This window comes from Hemiscyllium ocellatum, chromosome 1, assembly GCF_020745735.1.
Source record: "Hemiscyllium ocellatum isolate sHemOce1 chromosome 1, sHemOce1.pat.X.cur, whole genome shotgun sequence".
In the NCBI taxonomy this organism is placed as follows: Eukaryota; Metazoa; Chordata; class Chondrichthyes; order Orectolobiformes; family Hemiscylliidae; genus Hemiscyllium; species Hemiscyllium ocellatum.
In genome coordinates, this window is record NC_083401.1 from 80,980,387 (window position 1) to 81,000,353 (window position 19,967).

Genomic DNA, 19,967 nt, shown 5'->3' on the forward strand with positions numbered 1-19,967 from the left:
GATGTCCCCTTATTCATTACCTAAAGGTAATTTTCTGAGGGGCATTTCCTATTCCCAGACACACAAAAGACAGAAGCAACCTTCTATTTATTTACCCGTGAAATACGAGTGAGTGCGTGAGAGCGTGCGTGAGAGAGAGCACGCAAGAGAGAGCGCACGTGAGAGAGAGAGTGCACGAGAGAGAGAGAAAGTGCGTGAGAGAGCGAGAGAGAGATCGAGCGAGAGAAATGTCTGCTATTCTAAGGGTTCTTGTTTCTTATGTAGCTGACAGAAGTCAGGCCCAGGCAATATTTTGCACGTGCATTAAATAACGATCAGGAGAAGATACCTGGCCACATTTAGACCAATCTTCCTCGGGTTCATTTAAAGAAAATTGCAGTTGCTATCCCATCAAGTCAGCACAGATTCAGGATTAATGTTCACTTCTTCATTACCCAGCATATTACACATTGTTAATCAAATTTCTGATTTGGATACTGCAGGAATATTAAAATAGAGCAAAACTTACGTCTGTGCTCAATTGCTATTAGTGTCACAATTTCATTTTGTTATTGTTAAATATAAAATGAGTAAAGTTTGTTTTTGGTTTGATTTTATTGTATTGACTTTCAAAAACTTTGTCCAGTTGGCAAATATTTTTTCACAGGACAGATTTAAAATGCACAAATCCAACATTTAAACTTAATCCCCAATATTCAATCTTTCAGCCTTTCAAGTTTAAAAAAAGTTCTTTTCAAAACAAACACTTCATTTTGTCTTTATGTATAAAAATGTTCTGGGAGTCGAATCATTTCCAGTAATTCAACTTTCCAATTTCTAAATATAAGTACTTTAACAGCATAGTTACCAGCCTTCATCACAAACACAAAAATCTTTGGACAACTGCAAACTGTAATATGAAAATTGAAGGAACCAAGTGGACCAGTCAACTGTGCAATCACAACATACTTGAGTTTATCCAGCAACATCATGTGACTTTAATGACCATTTGGATGCAAATTTGTTGCAACAAAACCCAGTTAATTCCGGTTATTTAAATTATAGACCAAGCCTATAAATGTGTGCGTGCTGGCATCATTCATGGAGCCAGAAACTACCTGGTTGAGATTGGTGAAATTGATGAATATAAAGAATCATTCAACTTGGAAGTATGCAACGTTATTTTTTTAGTGAAGAGAACTGGTCAATTATTAAAAAGGGTAAGCTGAAAATGTGTTGCTGGTCAAAGCACAGCAGGCCAGGCAGCATAGGCCTATTCCTGAGATGCTGCCTGGCCTGCTGTGCTTTGACCAGCAACACATTTTCAGCTGTGATCTCCAGCATCTGCAGACCTCATTTTTTACCCGAAGATTATTAAAAGGGTAAGCACTGGAAACTAATTAGAGCAATATTCTAAATATTTTATAGTATCGCATGTTTTAAATCTTCATAATTAATTATATTTTCATCTTCTGGGCCCAGAAGGAATCAATTCCATACTGTGCTTTTTTCCCCACAAGGGCTGGCAGCTTTCAAATATCATATCTCTCTTATAAATGAATCTGGAAGTGATTTTCAGCACATTATCTGACTATGATCCAAATAAACATATTTTCAGTGGGGTAATTAGGCAACAGTCAATAGTTGGAAACAATGCTGGCATTCATTCCCTCTTCCAAGGTCAGGGACCTGTTGTAGCACCACTACAGCACTGAGGTCAGTAACTGCAGATCAGTCCTGTAATCAATCCAGGTTTCTATGGCTTCATACCAAAGGTATTCCCACTAAGTCATTAGAATTGCAAGTGCTTCACCTAGCTGTCATTCTAAAATGTCATTCTACATTTGAACAGATATGAGCTATTCTATAGCTGCATATACATACATTAAGAGCTTTTTGATGCTCCGAGACAGGAAACTGTATTTCAGTTTTCTTCATCACTGCTGCTCCAATCATCCTGGAAGGTGAGGCTCTGAGAAGTCCCAACTGCAGACTGGCAAAAAAAAAGAAAAAAATTGATAGTATAAAATTCATATTTTGTTGTTTCATAGTGTGCAAATTTATTATTTATCTAAAATAGATACAAAATCGCTAATTCACTCATTATTGAATTTTTAAGGTTCTTGCAACTTGAAACTTAGATAACATTCAGAGTTGAAATTGTTCTAAAGGTTACACACATTCTACCAAAAAAACTCTGCTTCCTTCTCCTTTAAAAATAAGCTCACTTTCCCAGATAGATCAGTTAAACTTAAAGATATGCTCATGGGTGCATCAATGCTATATCTTCATAGAATTATCAGAAGGGTACAGAGAGAGGTGGGGAAATTAATTCTGCAATGTCTAAGTATTGTTCCATCTCTTCAACAATCTGAAAATACTTCACCATAGAGAAACTCCAAGCATAAGTACTGGTTGAGGCAATCTAAGCAAAGACTGCAACTGAAAACTAGTATCTTCAAGGTAGTAAATACTGTATACAATACATACAGCTATTATTAAGATACCAGATTGTTCTTTTCAAGGACCAATGCATATTTTTTCAATGAAAAATTAGTATCTCTATCCTGCACAACTGTTCCTTTTAAGCAATGATCAGAACACAGAGAACAAACTCATTCTTCAAAACAAAACAAGGCTCTGCATGGCAAACAGGTTAGTAAGGTTAATCATGTTGGATCCAGGGAGAGCTAGCCAATTAGATATAGGAGACAGAGAGTGGTGTAGAGGGCAGTTAGTCTGACTGGAGGTCGACGACCAGCGACATGCCGCAAGGAACAGTGCTGAGTCCATTATCATTTGTCATTTATATTATCGATTTGGATAGCAATATAAGAAACTAAGCTTGCAGATGACACCAAAATTGATGGTTGAATGTAGTGAAGAGGGTTACCTAAAGGTTCTTGATCAACTGGGCCAGTGGGCCAAGGAATGGCAGATGGAGTTAAATTTTGGGAAATTCAAGGGATTGCATTTTTGGTAAGTCAAACCAGGGCAGAACATACACAGTTAATGGTAGGGCCCTGGGGAGTGTTGTCGAACAGAGCAGTCTGAGGGTGAAAGTAGAGGATGAGGAAGAAGGTGTTTGACAGACTTGCCTCCATCAGTAAGAGCACTGCATATAAGGGTTGAGACATTATGCTACAGCTACATGGGAAATTGCTAAGGCCACATTTGGAGTACTGCATAAAATCCTGGTTGCCCTGCAATAGGAAGGATGTTATTAAACTGGAAAGTGTGCAAGAAAGATCGACAAGGACGTTCCCAAGACTGGAGAGTTTGAGCTTTGAAAGAGGCTGGATAAGCTGGGACTTTCTTTCCCTGGACCATAGGAAGCTGAGGGGTGACCTTACAGTGGTTTATAAAATCATGAGGGGCATAGCAAAGGTGAAAGTCAAGGTCTTTCCCCCAGGATCGGGGTGTCCAAAACTAGATGGCACAGGTTGAAGTTCTGGATGTACATTTGCTCGCTGAGCTGGAAGGTTCATTTTCAGACATTTCATCATCATACTAGGTAACATCATCAGTGAGCTTCCAGTGAAGCCCTGGTGTTATAGCCCACTTTCTATTTATGTATTTAGGTTTGCTTGGGTTGGTGATATCATTTCCTGTGTTTATGTCATTTCCTGTTTTTTCCCCCTCAGAGGGTGATAGATGGGATCCAAATCAAATGTTGGATACAGTTCCGGTTGGAACACCATGTTTCTAAGAATTCTTGTGTCTCTGTTTGGCCTGTCAGAGGATGGATGTGTTGTCCCATTCAAAGTGGTGTCCTTTCTCATCTGTATGTAAGGGTACTAGTGATAGTGAGTCATGTCTTTTTGTGGCTAGTTGATGTTGATGTATCCTGGGAACTAGATTCTAGCTGTTTGTCCAATGTAGTGTTTCTTATAGTTCTTGCAAGTATTTTGTAAATGATATTGATTTTGCTTGTTGAGTGTAAAAAGTATTTTAAGTTCATTTGCTGCTGTTTTAGTGTGTTGGTTGGTTTGTGGCTACCGTGATGCTGAGAGGTCTGACAGTCATTTCCGAGAGGTCTTTGATGTAGAGGAGAGTGGCTAGGGTTTCTGGACGCGTTTCCAGCTCAGCAAGCAAACTTACATCTAGATGGCATAGGTTTAAGACGAGAGGGAAAAGATATAAAAGGCACCTGGAATGCAACCTTTTCCACACAGATGTATTTGGAACAAGCTGCTAATGGAAGTGGTAGAGGGGAGTACAATTATAACATTTGGAAAAGTACATGGATCGCAAATGTTTACAGGGACAAGGGCCAAAAACAGGAAAATGGGACTAGTTCACTTTAGGAAACCTGGTCGGCATGCACAAATTGGGCCACAGGGTCTGTTTCCATGTTGTTTGCATTTGAAACTCTCTGAAGTTATTCCATGGGATGTTTCACTTCCGCACATATTACCCGAAAGATAGCACCTTCATTGGTGCAGTACACCACCATTACTGCACTGGAGCATGCAGTTCATTTTTATTTTGACTAATGTTTCTTTAAATACATTTCCCACCACTTAGGTGAGCGTACCTACTCTTGTTAATCTTTCTCTCTCCCTGAGCTTAAATGCTCACCAATTACTACAATGAAAAACTGCAGCAGTGGTCAGGAGAACACAGAGACTCTGCAGATGTGGTGTACCGAGATTTCCAAAAAGTCTTCGACAAAGTGCCGCACAAGAGGCTCCTGCATAAGGTAGAGATGCATGGTGTTAAAGGTAAAGTATTAGTATGGATAAAGGATTGGTTGACTAATAGGAAGCAAAGACTAGATTAGATTTGATTAGATTACTTAGTGTGGAAACAGGCCCTTCGGCCCAACAAGTCCAAATCGACCTCCGAAGACCAACCCACCCAGACCCATTCCCCTAATACTACAGGCAATTTAGCATGGCTAATTCTCGTAACTTGCACATCTTTGGACTGTGGGAGGAAACCGGAGCACCCAGAGGAAACCCATTCAGACATGGGGAGAATGTGCAAACTCCACACAGACAGTTTTGGGTGGCACGGTGGCACAGTGGTTAGCACTGCTGTCTCACAGCGCCTGAGACCCGGGTTCAATTCCCGACTCAGGCGACTGACTGTGTGGAGTTTGCACGTTCTCCCAGTGTCTGCGTGGGTTTCCTCCGGGTGCTCCGGTTTCCTCCCACAGTCCAAAGATGTGCGGGTCAGGTGAATTGGCCATGCTAAACTGCCCGTAGTGTTAGGTAAGGAGTAAATGTAGGGGTATGGGTGGTTTGCGCTTCGGCAGGTCGGTGTGGACTTGTTGGGCCGAAGGGCCTGTTTCCACACTGTAAGTAATCTCTAATCTAAAGTCACCTAAAGATGGGAATTGAATCCGGGTCTCTGGTGCTGTGAGGCAGCAGTGCTAACCACTGTGCCACCATACCACCCATGAGTGGGGATAAATGATAAATGAGTACTATTCTGACCACAATTATTCACAATTTATATGGATGATTTGGAGTTGGGACCACTGTCATGTGTCAAAGTTTGCAGATGACACTGAAATGAGTGGCAGAGCAAAGTGTGCAGAGGGACATAGATACTTTTAGTGAGCACACAAACATCTGGCGATGGAATACAATGCTAATAAACACAAAGTTATCTATTTTGGTAGGAGTAACAGTAAAAAGGTTGATTACTTGAATGGTTAAAAAATTACAGCATGCTGCTATGCAGAAGGACCTGGGTATCCTTGTGCATGAATCACAGAAGGTTGGTCTGCAGGTCCAACAGGTAATTAGAAAGGCAAATGGAATTTTGTCCCTAATTGCTAAAGGGATTGAGTTTAAAAGGTGGTCATGTTGCAGCTGTATTGGGTGCTGGTGAGGCCACAACCTGATGTACTGCATGTAGTTTTGGTCTCCTTACTTGAAAAAGGATGTACTGGCATGGGAGGGAGTGCAGAGGAGGTTCACTAGGTTGATTCTGGAGTTGAGGGGGTTGGCTTATGAGGAGAGACCAAGTAGATTGGAATCTAGAAGAATTGGGCAGGGGGGGAAATCATATAAAATTATGAAGGGAATAGATAGGAGCAGATTTAGGACTGAATTGAGAAGGAGCTTCTTCACCCAGAGGGTTGTGAATCTATGGAACTCTCTGTCCAGTAAAGTAGTTGACGCTACTTCAGTAAATGTTTTTGAAACTAAGTAGATTCTTTTTTGAACTAAGGAATTAAGGGTTACGGTGAGAGGGCGGATAAGTGGAGCTAAGGCAATGAAAAGATCAGCCATAATCTTATTGAATGGTGGGGCAGGCTCAAAGAGCTCATTGGCCTACTCCTGCTCCTAGTTCTTATGAGATGCTCATCTGAAAATAGTGCATTCTACAATTCATTCAGGGATGTAGGCGCGTTGACTAGGTGATTTGTCTGTCCCTAATTAGCCTTGATAAAGTGTTGGTGAGCTTCTTGCTTGAAGTACAGCAGTTCACTTGGTGCAAGTACTTCCAGCACTTTGAGGAATCAGGTTAGTTACTCATCACAGAATGCCAAGCAACTGACCTTTTGTAGCTACCATATTAAATGGTTGGTCCAGTTCAGTTTCTGTTTAATGGTAACCTCCAGGATGTTGATAGTGGGGGAATCAGAGACATGAATGCCACAGAATGTCACGAGCTGATTGCTACATTTCCTAGTGACTGCTTAGCATGCCCATAGTGTAAGTGTTACTTTATTTTACTCTGAAATGACAATTTACGAACCATGTATTATAGAATCCTCAAGTGCTTCAATAAATACTTTTGAATTGTAATTGCTGTTTTAATTTAAGGTAACTCCAAATGTTTTGTTAGTAATGTTGGTTATGTGATAACTTTCGCACACCAGAAGCATTTCTCTGCTATTTGTACAGTCAACCTGCTTCAATATCTACCTTCACCTCTGCCAAAGATGAATTTTCATTACACACTACCAGAATTCAAACAGGTAAAATAAGAAATTAGGAACTTGCTTATTCTTAATAAAGGTTTCTCTAAGGACTTGTCCATAAATCTTGTAAGCAATATGTGATGCAAAGTATTGCTGCACTTACAATACTTTTCCCACTTAAACTATTATTACTGCCACATCGAAGTAAGATTGAATGATACATTTACATTTCTTAGATATATCTTTTTCATCCAGATGTGCCTACAGTACACTATAGGTGAATCCCAGACTATACCCTGAGAAACTTACTTGCAAAACAAATATTTCAAATTAGCAAAAACAAAATATTGCATTCTAAATCAGAAATGAAAAAGAAAATGCTCAAAATATGCAGGTAAGGCATTCAGGCTGAAGGAAGATCATTTTGGTTAATACTGATGATTTTGTTTGCATTCACATACCTCGCTCTCCACCCCACTTTAATGCTTCTTGAAGGTACCGACTTGCATTGCAATACACTACAATTCCTGCAGTACTTAACTTAAATATGAGCCATGATAGTGAGCATTTAACGACAACACAAACCAACCAAATTCTCTTTCAACCAGATACTGTGATCATATACCAGACCCAACTGATCTTTGTCCTTTGTAGCCTGGTCAATTCTGAAAATAGCCTTTAAATGATAAATAAGATCAGCTAATCTTTACAAATCAGAAATTCAAGATGGTGGTGATCTAGGAAGATTATGTTGCAGAGTTCTGCACTGCATTGCAAGCAGGACAAAATCCTAACCCACCCTACCTGGGCCACTGCGATATCCTGGGACTCTGAAAAGTCATCAAGTCCCAGGAAACTGTCAGAGAGCAATTTACCTTGGTTTTCACCGTCCAGGGATGCTGAAGGAGGGAGTAGGTACGTCAGAAGCCAGGCACATCAGAAGCCAGGCCTGCGCCCCACCCTGCAAGATCCTCAGACTCTATTTCCTACCACATCCTGGTAAAGGAGCTCACAAAATCTCGCGAGACGTTGGAGAAGCAGATAGAGGAGAAATTGGCCCTAATCTCTATTGTGTTGCAGAGACATGAACAGCAGCTGAGAGACCTGGAGAAAAGGATGGATGAGGTAGAACACAGAGTCACAGTGGTGGAAGCTGATACCGGTTCCTCCAAGGATAGGATCCAGGCCCTGGAAATGCAGGTCTGTAATTTGCTTGACCAGGTTGATGACCTTGAGACCAGGAGCAGGAGAAAAAAAAAATTCGGATCATCAGTCTGCCGGAAAGTAAGGAAAGTGAGCGGCCGGTGGAATTTATTGAGGACTGGTTGGTGAAATTCCTTAACGTGGAGGCTGGAACGAGAAGGTTGAAGATTGGGACGGCTCACCGGGTCACAACGAAGAGGTCAGGTCTCGACCACTATACAGCAAAAGAGAGAATCATGGAAGCTTCCAGAATCCAGGGGAAGGATCCCAAGGCCTGAGTTTACAAGTGCTCTTAGATCATGTTCTTCCAGGTCTTTTCAGCGGTGGTGATCCGGAAAAAAACATCCTCTGACAGCATCAAGATAAAACTGAGGAACCTCGGGATCAGGTACTCTCTGAGGTATCTAGCAGTGCTTCTGCTCACCTGCAATGGATCTATACATGTTTTTGACACATTGGAGAAGGCACAAGACTTTATGGACAAATTAACTTAATCTGAACAATTTAGTATGTACAAATAGTAGTGTTGTTTGGGTATGTCTCTCCCTTTCTTTCAAAAAAAAAGAGGCAGTCTGGTTGGGCCTTCCTTTTCCATTTTTTTTATTGGTAATCATCTGGTCTAAACTATGCTCAGGGGGCAGTTGGGATGTGTGCTTTCAATTTCTAAGTTATGTTATACCAAAGGATGAGTGGGGTACTGTTTTTTCCCCAAACTTTCTTTGTTCATATTGTTATTTCATGGTATATTTTCTTTCTTTTCTACTTGTGTTTGTGGTACACCTCAAGCTTGTATGGGAGAAAATGGTTGGGATGGCTAGATGCCTACTTACGGGCAGTTTATGTATTTAAATGCCCTGGTTGCTGTATTGGCAGCAGAATGGGAACTTGGGTTTTGGATAGTGTAGATGACCCCTTTGGGCAGGGGGAGAGTTCCCCTATTCAGTGCCATTGGCACTTTACATGTTGGCTTGTTTTTTGGTTTTGTTGTTCATAGTCTTTGGTAGTTTTGGTTTTAGTTTATGTAGTTTTTATGTTTGATGGATCTTGCAACACTAAGGCTTGGCAATTTGTAATTAGAGTTCCTCCTCTCTGGAACCTAAATGTTACTGCAGAAGGTTATGGCTAATGACGTGATTAACTGGTGTTCCTGGAATATGAAGGGGAGTCACTCTCCAACTAAAATGGTACTCTTGAGTCTTAGAAAGGAAAAGGATTGTGCTTTCAGAGTCCAATATCCAGGCAGGAAGAACTGCGAACATAGAAATATCTGAAAATTCATGATGTCAATATTCAAGAGTTAGTGTTTTGTTTTGCTGAGCTAAATTAATATTTATTTATTTGTTGTTTGTTATTATTTGTTTAATTAAGGAGCTCATTGGGGTTTTTAAAAATGCATGTTTATATATATTTATACATTTGTACATGAGGGCAGTTTGGGCTTTGTGAATTTTTTTTGGTGTTCTTCCTTTGTATTGTTTTGAACTGTATTGTTTTGTATTTGTTTTAATATTAGAAAATCTACATTTCAATAAAAAATATACTTTTAAAAAAATCAAATCCAAAACTTTCTTTGTGCAGCTCAGTTTCATTGCACTCCTGGGTGTGCATAATATGCTATGCTAAAATAGGTATAAAACGAAGAACTTGCAACATTGTGCTCATGAAACAGTATGATGTGTTTACACTTCTAAATTCCAGAAATGACAAGTCACTATGTCAGCTAATAACAATCACAGACTAGTGAGCTTCTGTATTAGACGGAGGTGAAATCAGAGGATGTGTTAGACAGCTGCTTCTAGAGAAGCCATATCAGATGTCTTATGCAGAGAATGATGCCTCACAATAGAAGAAGGAACACAAGGAATTAACATAAATATATGAACATATTTGGTTTTTAGATTTATTTTGGAGCATCTTGTGGTCAACACCACAAGGGTACAGGCAATTCTTGATTTATTGATGTGCAATGAGTTGAGTTTAATCTGAAAATATTAGGAAGCTTATGGTGAAGGAACTTCTTGGGGCGAAAGTAACCACAATATGATAGAATTCACCCTGAAGTTTTTGAGGGGGAGAAGCTGGAATCAGATGTAACAATATTATGAATAAAGCCAACTACAAAGACATGAGGGAGGAGCTGGCCAGAGTTGAGTGGAAAGAAAGATGATGGAGCAGCTTTGGGGCTAATTCAGAAGGCACAGCAGAAATTTACCCCAAGAAAGAAGAAATATATTAAGGGGAAGATGAGGCAACTGCAGGTAATGAGGGAAATCATGGATAGCATAAAGGGAAAAGCATATAATGTTGGGAAGATTAGTGGGATGACAGGTGATTAGAAAGCCTTTAAAAACCAGCAGATGACTAAAAATGCAATTGGGGGAAGTAACCTAGCTCGTAATATAAAAGAAGATTGCAAGAGTTTTCTCAGATAGATAAACAGCAAGAGAGAGGCAACAGTGGACCTTGGACTACTGGAAAGTGAGGCTGGAGAAGCATAATGGAAAACAACTAAAAGGCAGAGGACCCAAATAGGTACTTTGCATCAGTTTTCACAATGCAAGACACCAGCACCATACCAGAACTTCAAGAGTCTCAGGGGCACAGATCAATGTAGGTGTTAGGGAATCTGAAAGGTCTGAAGGTGGATAAAACACCCAGACCAGATGGACTGAACCCCAGGGTTCTGAAGAAGATAGCTGAGGAGATTGTCAAAATGTTGGTACTGATCTTCCAGGAATCACTGGAGTCAGGGAGTGTCCTGAAGCACTGGAAAACGGTTAATGTTACATCTCTGTTTAAGAAAGGAGGGAGGCAGAAGACAGCTTAAACTTGGCCATTGGTAAGATTTATAGTTCATTAGGGAGATATTACACAGAGTACTTGATAGTGCATGGTAAAATATGATTCAGCTGAAAATGTGTTGCTGGAAAAGCGCAGGTCAGGCAGTATCCAAGGAGCAGGAGAATCGACATTTCGGGCATGAGCCCTTCTTCAGGAATAGAAGGGCTCATGCCCGAAATGTCGATTCTCCTGCTCCTTGGATACTGCCTGACCTGCACTTTTCCAGCAACACATTTTCAGCTCTGATCTCCAGCATCTGCAGTCCTCATTTTCTCCTAAAATAGGATTGAGCCAACATAACTTTATTAAGAGACTGACAAAACTGTTAGAATTCTATGAGGGGATGAAAAGCAAGTTGGACGAAGGGGAGCCAGCGATCTATTTGGATTTCCAGAAGGCCTTTGACAAAGTGCTGCACAGGAGGCTGCTAAATAAGATAAAACACCATAGTGTTAGGGCCAAGGTACTGGCAATTGATAAGAGAATTGGCCAACTGGCAGAAGGCAGAGAATAGGAATAAAGGGTGGCAGGCGTTGACTACTGGAGTTCACAGGCATTTGTTTTGGGATCATAACTATTCACATTATACATTAACAATTTGGACAAAGGAATTGAAGGCATTGTTGCTAGGTTTACAGATGATTCAAAGATAGGTGAAGGAACAGATAATGTTGAGAGAGCAGCAGAGGCTGCAGAATGATTTGGACAAGCTGGGACATTGTTTCCCATTTGCCACTTATTGATCAATGTGGGAAGGTGCAAGGTTATGCACTTTGTTCAGAAGATAGAGACACAGACTATTTTGTAAACTGGGAAATGCACAATGGTACTTGGGATTCTTGGTCAGGATTCTCTTAAACTTAACATGTAGATTTCGTTGGCAGTTAGGAAGGCAAATGCAACATTCACATTCATTTCAAAAGGCTGAAAATAAAATAAAAGAGATGTATTGCTGAGGCTGTAAAAAGGTCTGGTCAGAATGCTTGTAGAATATCGTGAGCATGGTCCTTTAAAACTGAGGCAAAGAGAAATTTCTTCAGCCAGGGTGTGGCCAATTGCCACAGAGTCATAGAGTGTATTTAAGACAGAGTTAGATAGGATCTTGATGAGTCAGAGGATCAAAGGTTATGAGAAAAAGGAGAATGGGGTTGAGAAATGTATCAGCCACAGTCAAATAGCAGAGAGTACTCAATGGCTGAATATCCCAATTCTGCTCCTACATCTTATAGTTTATCTTCTGTCTGACCTACGTAAACAACATAAAAACGGACCCACATCAGACATTTCTCTTTTGGAAAATAAAAACAAAAATGGTAGATGCTGGAAATCTGAAACAAAAAAACAAAACACTTGGCAAAACTCAGCGGGTCTGGCAGCTTCTGTGGACAGAAAAAACAATGTTTTATTTTTGCTCCGGTGACCCTTATTCAGAAGGAGAGAATAGGAGTTTGCAGTTTTGTCACTTAAGAGTATAACACGTTTTTAAAAATTCATAGACCTGCATTTATTCCCCATCCCTAATTGCCCAGAGGGAAATTAAGAGTTAATCACATTGCCATGGGTCTGGAGTTGGGCAGCTTTCATCCCTCAAGGATGTCAGTGAACCAAATGGGTTTTTCCAACAATCAGCGATGGATTCATGGTTATCATTAGTCTCTTAATTCCAGATTGTTAGCGAATTCAAATTCCACCAACCATGATGGGATTTCACCTACGTCCCCACAAAAATGCCTGGGTCCGTGGACTAACTGTCCAGTGATAATACTCTGACTACTGATCATAAACTTTTCTCATAAAAGCAACATCGTGTGTTGTAATGAAGTTCAAGTAAATACAGAGGAACCTCGATTATCCGGTGTTCGATTATCTGGCAAGATCACAAGGTCCGATGCTTGGCTAAATAAAGTTATCTGGCATTCAATTGCCCAGATTTCAGTTAACTGAACGAAATACTCCCCACTAGTGTTCTTCAGATAATTGAGGTTCCTCTGTATAAACTAAGCAACTACATATTTTATCTCACTAGTTGGTTAAAAAGACAACACTGGATATGAATCTTGCACTGCTAAAACAGCAAAGGGAATTTTAGTATTTTGCAAAAAGGTCTGTGGAATTGGTATGAAAGTGACAAAGAAAATATGTATATTTACTATTTCACAGTGTGTACTGCACCTGAATTGCTAAGAATTGCAAGCATATATTTTGTGTGAAGTCACAACACAATGCTTGACAAAAAGTTGTCATGATTCAAACAGAAGTATGTGCCTCTCTTATTGGAATGCTGTCCCAGAAGCAAGACATTTTTTCATGCTGCATAGGTGGAGTCACTGTCTCAACAAAAATGCATGAGAGATGACATCAAAATCCCAAGAATTTCAATATCTGTCATATTTGTTGCGTTGTTGGTGAGCAATACTGATCTGTGTTCAGTTTAGTTCGACAAAACACTCCAGTGAAAATTTGACAATAAACATCAGCAAAGTAACTTTTGTGCCTGATCCTGTATTTACACATATTTGTCAAAGCCATTGAATTATAGTCATAAGAATTAATTTTGATTCACTGACGTTTCCTTTTGCTAACTGACACACACCAAGTCCAAGTGTAACATTGCAACTGTTTTGCTGAATGAGATCAGCAAACTGAGAAAAATACTCAAAACAAATATTGACTCTAATTTAGCTGACAGCATGATCAAACATGCTTTTCACCCTGTAGGTTTGTTTTTAAAAAATTTACTTGTGGGACAAGAGCATTGCTGAATGGCCATTATTTATTGCCTGTCACTAGTTGACCTGGCTTCTTGAATCACTGCAGTCCATGTGCTTCAGGTAGACACACAATATCCCAAGGGAGGGAATTCCAGGACTTTGACTCAGGTGACAGTGAAGGAACAGCAATATATTTCCAAATCAGGTTGGTGAGTAGCTGACAGGGTAACTTTGAGGAGGCAGTGCTCCCATATATCTGCTGCCCTTGTCCTCCTAGATGGAAGTGGTCATGAGTTTGGTAGGTGCCTGAAGATGTTTTAACAAATTTTTACAATGATACAAACAAGTGTTGGTAGGAGAGGAAGTGGATGCTTGTGGATGTAGATCGAACAGGCTTCTTTGTCCTGGGTGGTGTCGAGCTTCTTGAGTATTGTTGGAGCTTCACCTATCCAGGGAAGTGAAAAATATGCCACCACACTCCTGACTTGTGCTTTATTGATGATGGACAGGCTTTGGGTAGTCAGGTGGTGAGTTACTTGCTGCAATTCTCCTTACCTCTAACCTACTCTTGTAGGGCATGTATTTATGTAGTGAGTCCATTTGAGGTTTTTTTTGTCAATGGTAACCTCGAGGATGTTGATAATGGGGGATTTAGTGACGGCAATATCATTGAATATTAAGGGGTGGTAGTTAAATTGTCTCTTATGGGAGATGGTCATTGCCTGGTATTTGTGTGGTGAGAATATTATTTACCAATTGTCAGCCCAAGCCTGGATACTGTCTAGATCTTGTTGCATTTAAACATAAACTGCTTCAGTATCTGAGGAGTCATGATTGTTAGTGAAGGTTGTGCAATCATCCCACTTCTAGCCTTAAGATAGAAGAAAGATCACTGGTAAAGCAGCTTAAGACGTTTGGGCCTGGGATACTATCCTGGAGGAATTCCTGCAGAGTTGTGCTGGAGCTGAGATGACTGATCTCCATCAACCACAACCACCTATGTGCAGCGTATGACTCCAATCAACGGAGAGTTTGCACCTGATAACCACTGATTGCAGTTTTGCTGTGATTGCTTGGTGCCATACTTAGCTGAATGTGGCCTTGATGTCAAGGGCTATCACTCTCACCACACCTCGAATTCAGTTCTTTAGTCCATGCTTGAACCAAGGCTATAATATGGTCAGAAGTTGAGTGACCCTGCCCGAACCTAAAATGGTTGTCAGTGAACAGGTGGTACCTCATTTTCTAAAGTGAAACTAAACTTGTTCTATTTTGATTCATAGAAATATTCCAATGTTCCTATATTGACAAGTTCCACAGTCTCTTTCAGCACCACTTCAAACGTAATTTCCTGACCGATGGAGACACCTGCTCTACTTCAAGCCTTTCTTCAATGACAAGTAACATTAATTAGAAAAATAAGAAGTTCATAGGGGTTCCTCATAATGGAGGAAGTTTAAAAGCCAGGCAGCCTGGATGCTGGAGCTAGGTCCTTTCTAGTCTTTTTGTCATCAATGTTTGGACTTGGTTGTGTGGAACACAATCTCCGAATGTGCAGATGACAAAAATAGGAAGTTTAGCAAGACTATAAAAAAAAGGGCATGGTGGGTAAGGTAAGTAGATGGCAAAGACAATTTAATGACAATAAATGTGAGGCATACACTTTATGATGAATACAAGGAATGGGAGCATACACTTAATGAAAACAGATTATTAATGTGGAGGGGTTCAAATACGTAGAGAAATAAAATTTGTTTGCATGGCATCATTTCCCTGAGACTCACCATAAGTCTATGTATTGCTTCTTGAAGTTATTCTCCATTGCTCCTGGAAAGTGTGCTTGCAGCTAAAGCCATAGTTTTCTACACTATATACAAGGGGCATAGATTACAAGAGGGAAAAGTAGCAACACAAATGGGTTCAGTGCTGGCTCTCCTTTCAATACGCTGTAAAGGAAAGGGCATTAAAGCCAAGTAGAATGCACAAAGAAATGTTACCAGGGAGACAGAGGGTTAGGAAACTAAAGTCATGAGGAGAGATGTTGGCTGGTGGGACTATTTTCACAAAGCATCAAGTAGATTTGAGAGCTTTTCAGTAACATGAAAATTATTTCCTTCAATTGCGGAGTTACTGATGACAGGATTAATCAGGACAAAATTGCAAGAGTTTGAGGAGAATTATTAAAAGAAATGTATGTACAGCATGCAACAGTTGCTAGCAACTAATTTGTATTTTGATCAAAGTGAGCAAATATTTCAAGCAGAGAATGTGGGAGAAGATTCTGGATCTGTTTTGAATTGATCTCGATAAGAGGCAGCACAGACGCGATGTGCTTAATGACCTCATTCTGTGGTTGAGATTTCACAATGTCGAATGGAAAACTGTTTTATACAAGTGAAATATGCTGCATAATTTCTTTTGCTCTTACCCCTTTAGGTTCATCATTTTCCACACTTGTTCGTCCAAGATCAGGAATCCACGCTAAAATATTAACATCACTGCCACCACTGTAAAGTTCCTGAAAAGAGAAAATTGAATATAAAGAATGTTTTCTCATATGTCAGAAAATTCTCTCTGAAAAGCAGGACTACAGCAGGGGAGTGAAGAAAGTCACAATTTTCCACAAAAGTAGGTGTTTTTATCATGTAAAAAGAAATAACTGTAGGGGCAACTTGAATTCAAAGTTCCCATTTCTTTATTTTCCCACTACGTACAATAGATTTGGAATTTGAATAATGATTTATCATGATTAAGCACTGTAAACGTAACAAAATGCCCCAAAAACATTTAAAAATAAAACCTCAGGCTGTACAAAATGACATTACGTCAAATAACCAAGAGAGATTTTAAGGGATTTGATAAAGGAGGAAAAGGAGGGAAGGGGGGAGGGGGCAGAGAGTTGTCCAGAAGGAATTGCCCATTTGAGGAATAAATACAGAAAGTGTGGAGAAACTCAGCCTCTTTGGCGAAAGATAAAGAGTTCACGTTTAGAATCTAACATGACTTATTCAGGACGGAAGAAAGCTAGAAAAGTGATGGGTTGCTCAGTTGAGGGACTTGGTTGATGAAGATGAATGCACCAATGAATAAAATCAGGGATGCTCAAGAACCCAGAATGAGAGGAGGACAGTTATCTCAGAAGGTTGTGGGGTTAGAGGAAATAATGAAATAAGGAGGAGAAAGGCCAAGAGGGATTTAAAGGCAAGGATGAGATCACGGAAAATCAATACATTGTTTGAGCAGCAGCCAGCACAAGTCAGAGAGGTGAGCAATGATAGGATTTGGTGGAGTTTAAGTCATGGGCAACAGAGCATGACCTCCAGTTTATGCAGCGCAGAAACTAAGCAGCCAGATGGGAGTATGTTGGAGTAGTCAAGAGTAAAAGTAACAAAGACATGATTGAGGGTTTCAGCAGCAGATAAGCTTGGACAGAGTCAAAGTCAGGCAATGTCACAGAGTTTGAAGTGGCAGTCTTGATGATGGTGCAAATGTGGTCAAAACCTAATCTCAGAGTCAAACATGACTCCAAGGTTGCACTGGTGCCAGTGAAAGAGATGGAGTTAGCATGCACACATTGGAATTTGGAATAGGATGGAGAACAATGGCGTCAGTTTCCCTGATAGATAATTTGAAAAAATTTTGCTCATTACTCCAGTACTGGCTGGTCAGGTGTGCGGTCTGATAATTTAGCCACAGTAAAGGAGTTAAAAAAGGTGAAAGTGCAGTAAAGCTGGATGTCACTACGGTACATGAAAATAGCTACTTTCAGATGATGAAATCAGTGGGCAGCATATTGCTGAAGAATCAAAAGGTTTCAAGGATAGTTTCTTCAATGATACCAGAGGTAATGGTACAAAAGAAGACAAGCCACTGCAAGTGATGCCCCAATTATGAGTAAATAGATACGTTTGCAATCAGAGTCGAAAAGTGTGGCACTGGAAAAGCACAGCAGGTCAGGCAGCATCCAAGAAGCAGGGGAATCGACATTTTGGGTATAAAGTCTTCATCAGGATTTTGGTTGGGGGGGGCGGGGAAGCTGAGAGATAAATAGGAGGGTGGGTGTTGGCGGGGGAAGGTAGCTGGGAAGGTGATAAGTGGATGCAAGTGGGAGGTGACAGTGATAGGTCGGAGGAGACGGTGGAGCGGATAGGTAGGAAAGAAGATGGACAAGCAGGACAGTGCAAGAGGATGGTGCCGAGTTAGAGGGTTAGATCTAGCTTGAGGTGGGAAGGGGCAATAAATAAGCTGAAGCCAACATGGATGTTGTGTGGTTGGAGGGTCTCAAGGCAGAAGATTGGGTGTTCTTCCTCCAGTCATTGGGTGGCTTGGATTTGGCAGTGGAGGCCGCCCAGGTCTTGCATATCTATGGCAGAGCAGGAAGAGGAGATGAAGTGCTCGGCCACAGGGCGATAGGGTTGTTAGGTGTGTGTCTCTCTCTGCTAGATGTGGAAGGACGCTTTGGGGTCTTGGACAGAGGTGAAGGGGGAAGTGTGGGCGCAGGTTTTACACCTCTTGCAGCTGCAAGGTGCCACTTGGTGGGAGGCGTGGTCCTCACAAGGGTGTCACTGAGGGAATGGTCTCTACGGAACATAGAGGTGGAGGGAAATATATTTCTGGTAGCAGGGTCTGATTGCATGTAGTGAAAATGGTAGAGGATAATTAGCTGTATCTGGAGGTTAATGGGGTCAAAGGTGAGGACCAGAGGGGTTCTGTCCTTGATGAGGTTGGAGGGGTGGGATTCAAGGATGGAGAAGAAGTGGAGGAGATTGCTGGAGAGCATTGTTGATCATGTGGGAGGGGAAATTGCGGTTCTTGAAATAGGAGGCCATCTGGGATATCCTGTCGTGGGATTGCAGCTCCTGGGAGCAGATACGGTGGAGGAGGAGGAATTGGGAGTAAGGAATCATGTTTTTACAGGAGATGGGGTGGGAGGAGGTGTAGTTCAGGTAGCTGCGGAAGTTGGTGGGTTTGAAATAGATGTCCGTGTTGAGTCAGTCACCGGAGAGGTCCAGGAAGGAAAGGGAAGTATCTGAGATAGTACACATGAACTTGAGGTCAGGGTGGAAGATATTAGTAAAGTTGATGAACTGTTCAACCTCCTCATGGGAGCACGATGTGGCATCTATACAGGCATCAATGTAGGAGAGGAAAAGATGGGAGATGGTGCCAGTGTAACTGTGGAAGATCAACTGTACCATATGTCCTACGAAGAGGCAGGCAAAGTTGGGGTTCATGCAGGCACCCATGGATACCCCTTTGGTCTGAAGGAAGTGGGAGGATTTGAAGGAGAGGGTGAGGACCAGGTCTGCCAATTGAATTAATGGATTGGTGGAGGGGTACTAGTTCAGTAGGCGGGAGATGAAAAAACAGAAGACTTGGAGGCATTTGTCATGGTGGACAGATGTGTATCGGGACTGGATGGGAGATCCTCTGAGGTGATCAGGTTGTGGATGTTCTGGGAGATGATGGTTTGGTAATGGGAGATTAGGTCATGGTCAAGGGGCAGAGGCAGGAGGAAGTGGTGTCCGTGAGTTGGCGCTTGGGTTCAGCAGCGTAAAGGTTGGTGCGCCAAACTACCACTGTGTCCCCCCCCCCCACCTCACCACCCCATCTGCTGGTTGCATGGTAGTTGGAGCGGGGGGGCTGAACTTTGCGAATGTGAAAGGTTGGAGTGGGTGAGAGGGGTGGACACTTAAGGCAGTCAATATCATCGCTGCAGTTAGAGATAAAGAGGTTGAGGGGTGTCTAGGTAGATGGAGTATGTCGGAGGCGGGAGAAAGGGTCCTCAGAGGGTGGGTGGGAGTAATCAATAAAAGCAGTCCATCATGCTGGATAATGATGGAGAAGTATTGAAGATTGATGATGTGGCTCAACTGTGTCAAAGATTGCAGACATGCCAACAAAAGGGAGGAGGAATAGTTTAGCTTTGTCACAGTTACACTAGATGTCATTTAATAATTTAGGAATTGTGGCAGAAGTAGAAAGGGAGGGATTCACATAATGTACTCGAGGGAATTGAGAGGAAAGGCAGGCTCGAAGGTCAGGTGGTAGTGAAAAACATTATGGTCAAGCATTGGTTTGGTGAAGAGAAGGCTGATGACAGGAAGAACAGAGGAACAGCACCTGAAGAGAAAGAACCAGTGACACTGTGAGAAACAAAATAGAAATAACTGTAAAAACTCAGCAGGTCAGCTTTTTCTCCATGGATGGTGCCAGAGTTAAAGTTTAGGATCCAGCGACACTTTTTCAGAACTCTCAGCCCAATGACCCTTCAGAAAGATTCTGAAGAACCCAATGTTAACTGTGTTCTCTCTCCAGTTGCTGCCAGACCTGCTGAGTTTTCCCAGCAATTT

General features: G+C 41.3%; 1 protein-coding gene across 3 annotated transcripts in view; it reads right to left on the minus strand.

Moving 5' to 3' along the window:
* ercc8 (excision repair cross-complementation group 8) overlaps positions 1-19,967 on the minus strand; it is an 86,322-nt gene that overhangs the window by 24,260 nt on the left and 42,095 nt on the right. For all 3 annotated transcript variants that reach the window (XM_060823668.1, XM_060823676.1, XM_060823661.1), the window contains exons 11-12: positions 16,043-16,132; positions 1,864-1,972 (exon numbers count right to left, since the gene is read on the minus strand). In XM_060823668.1, the coding sequence (XP_060679651.1) occupies positions 1,904-1,972; positions 16,043-16,132 (159 nt within the window). In that variant the 3' untranslated portion in view covers positions 1,864-1,903. The remainder of the gene's footprint in view (positions 1-1,863; positions 1,973-16,042; positions 16,133-19,967) is intronic.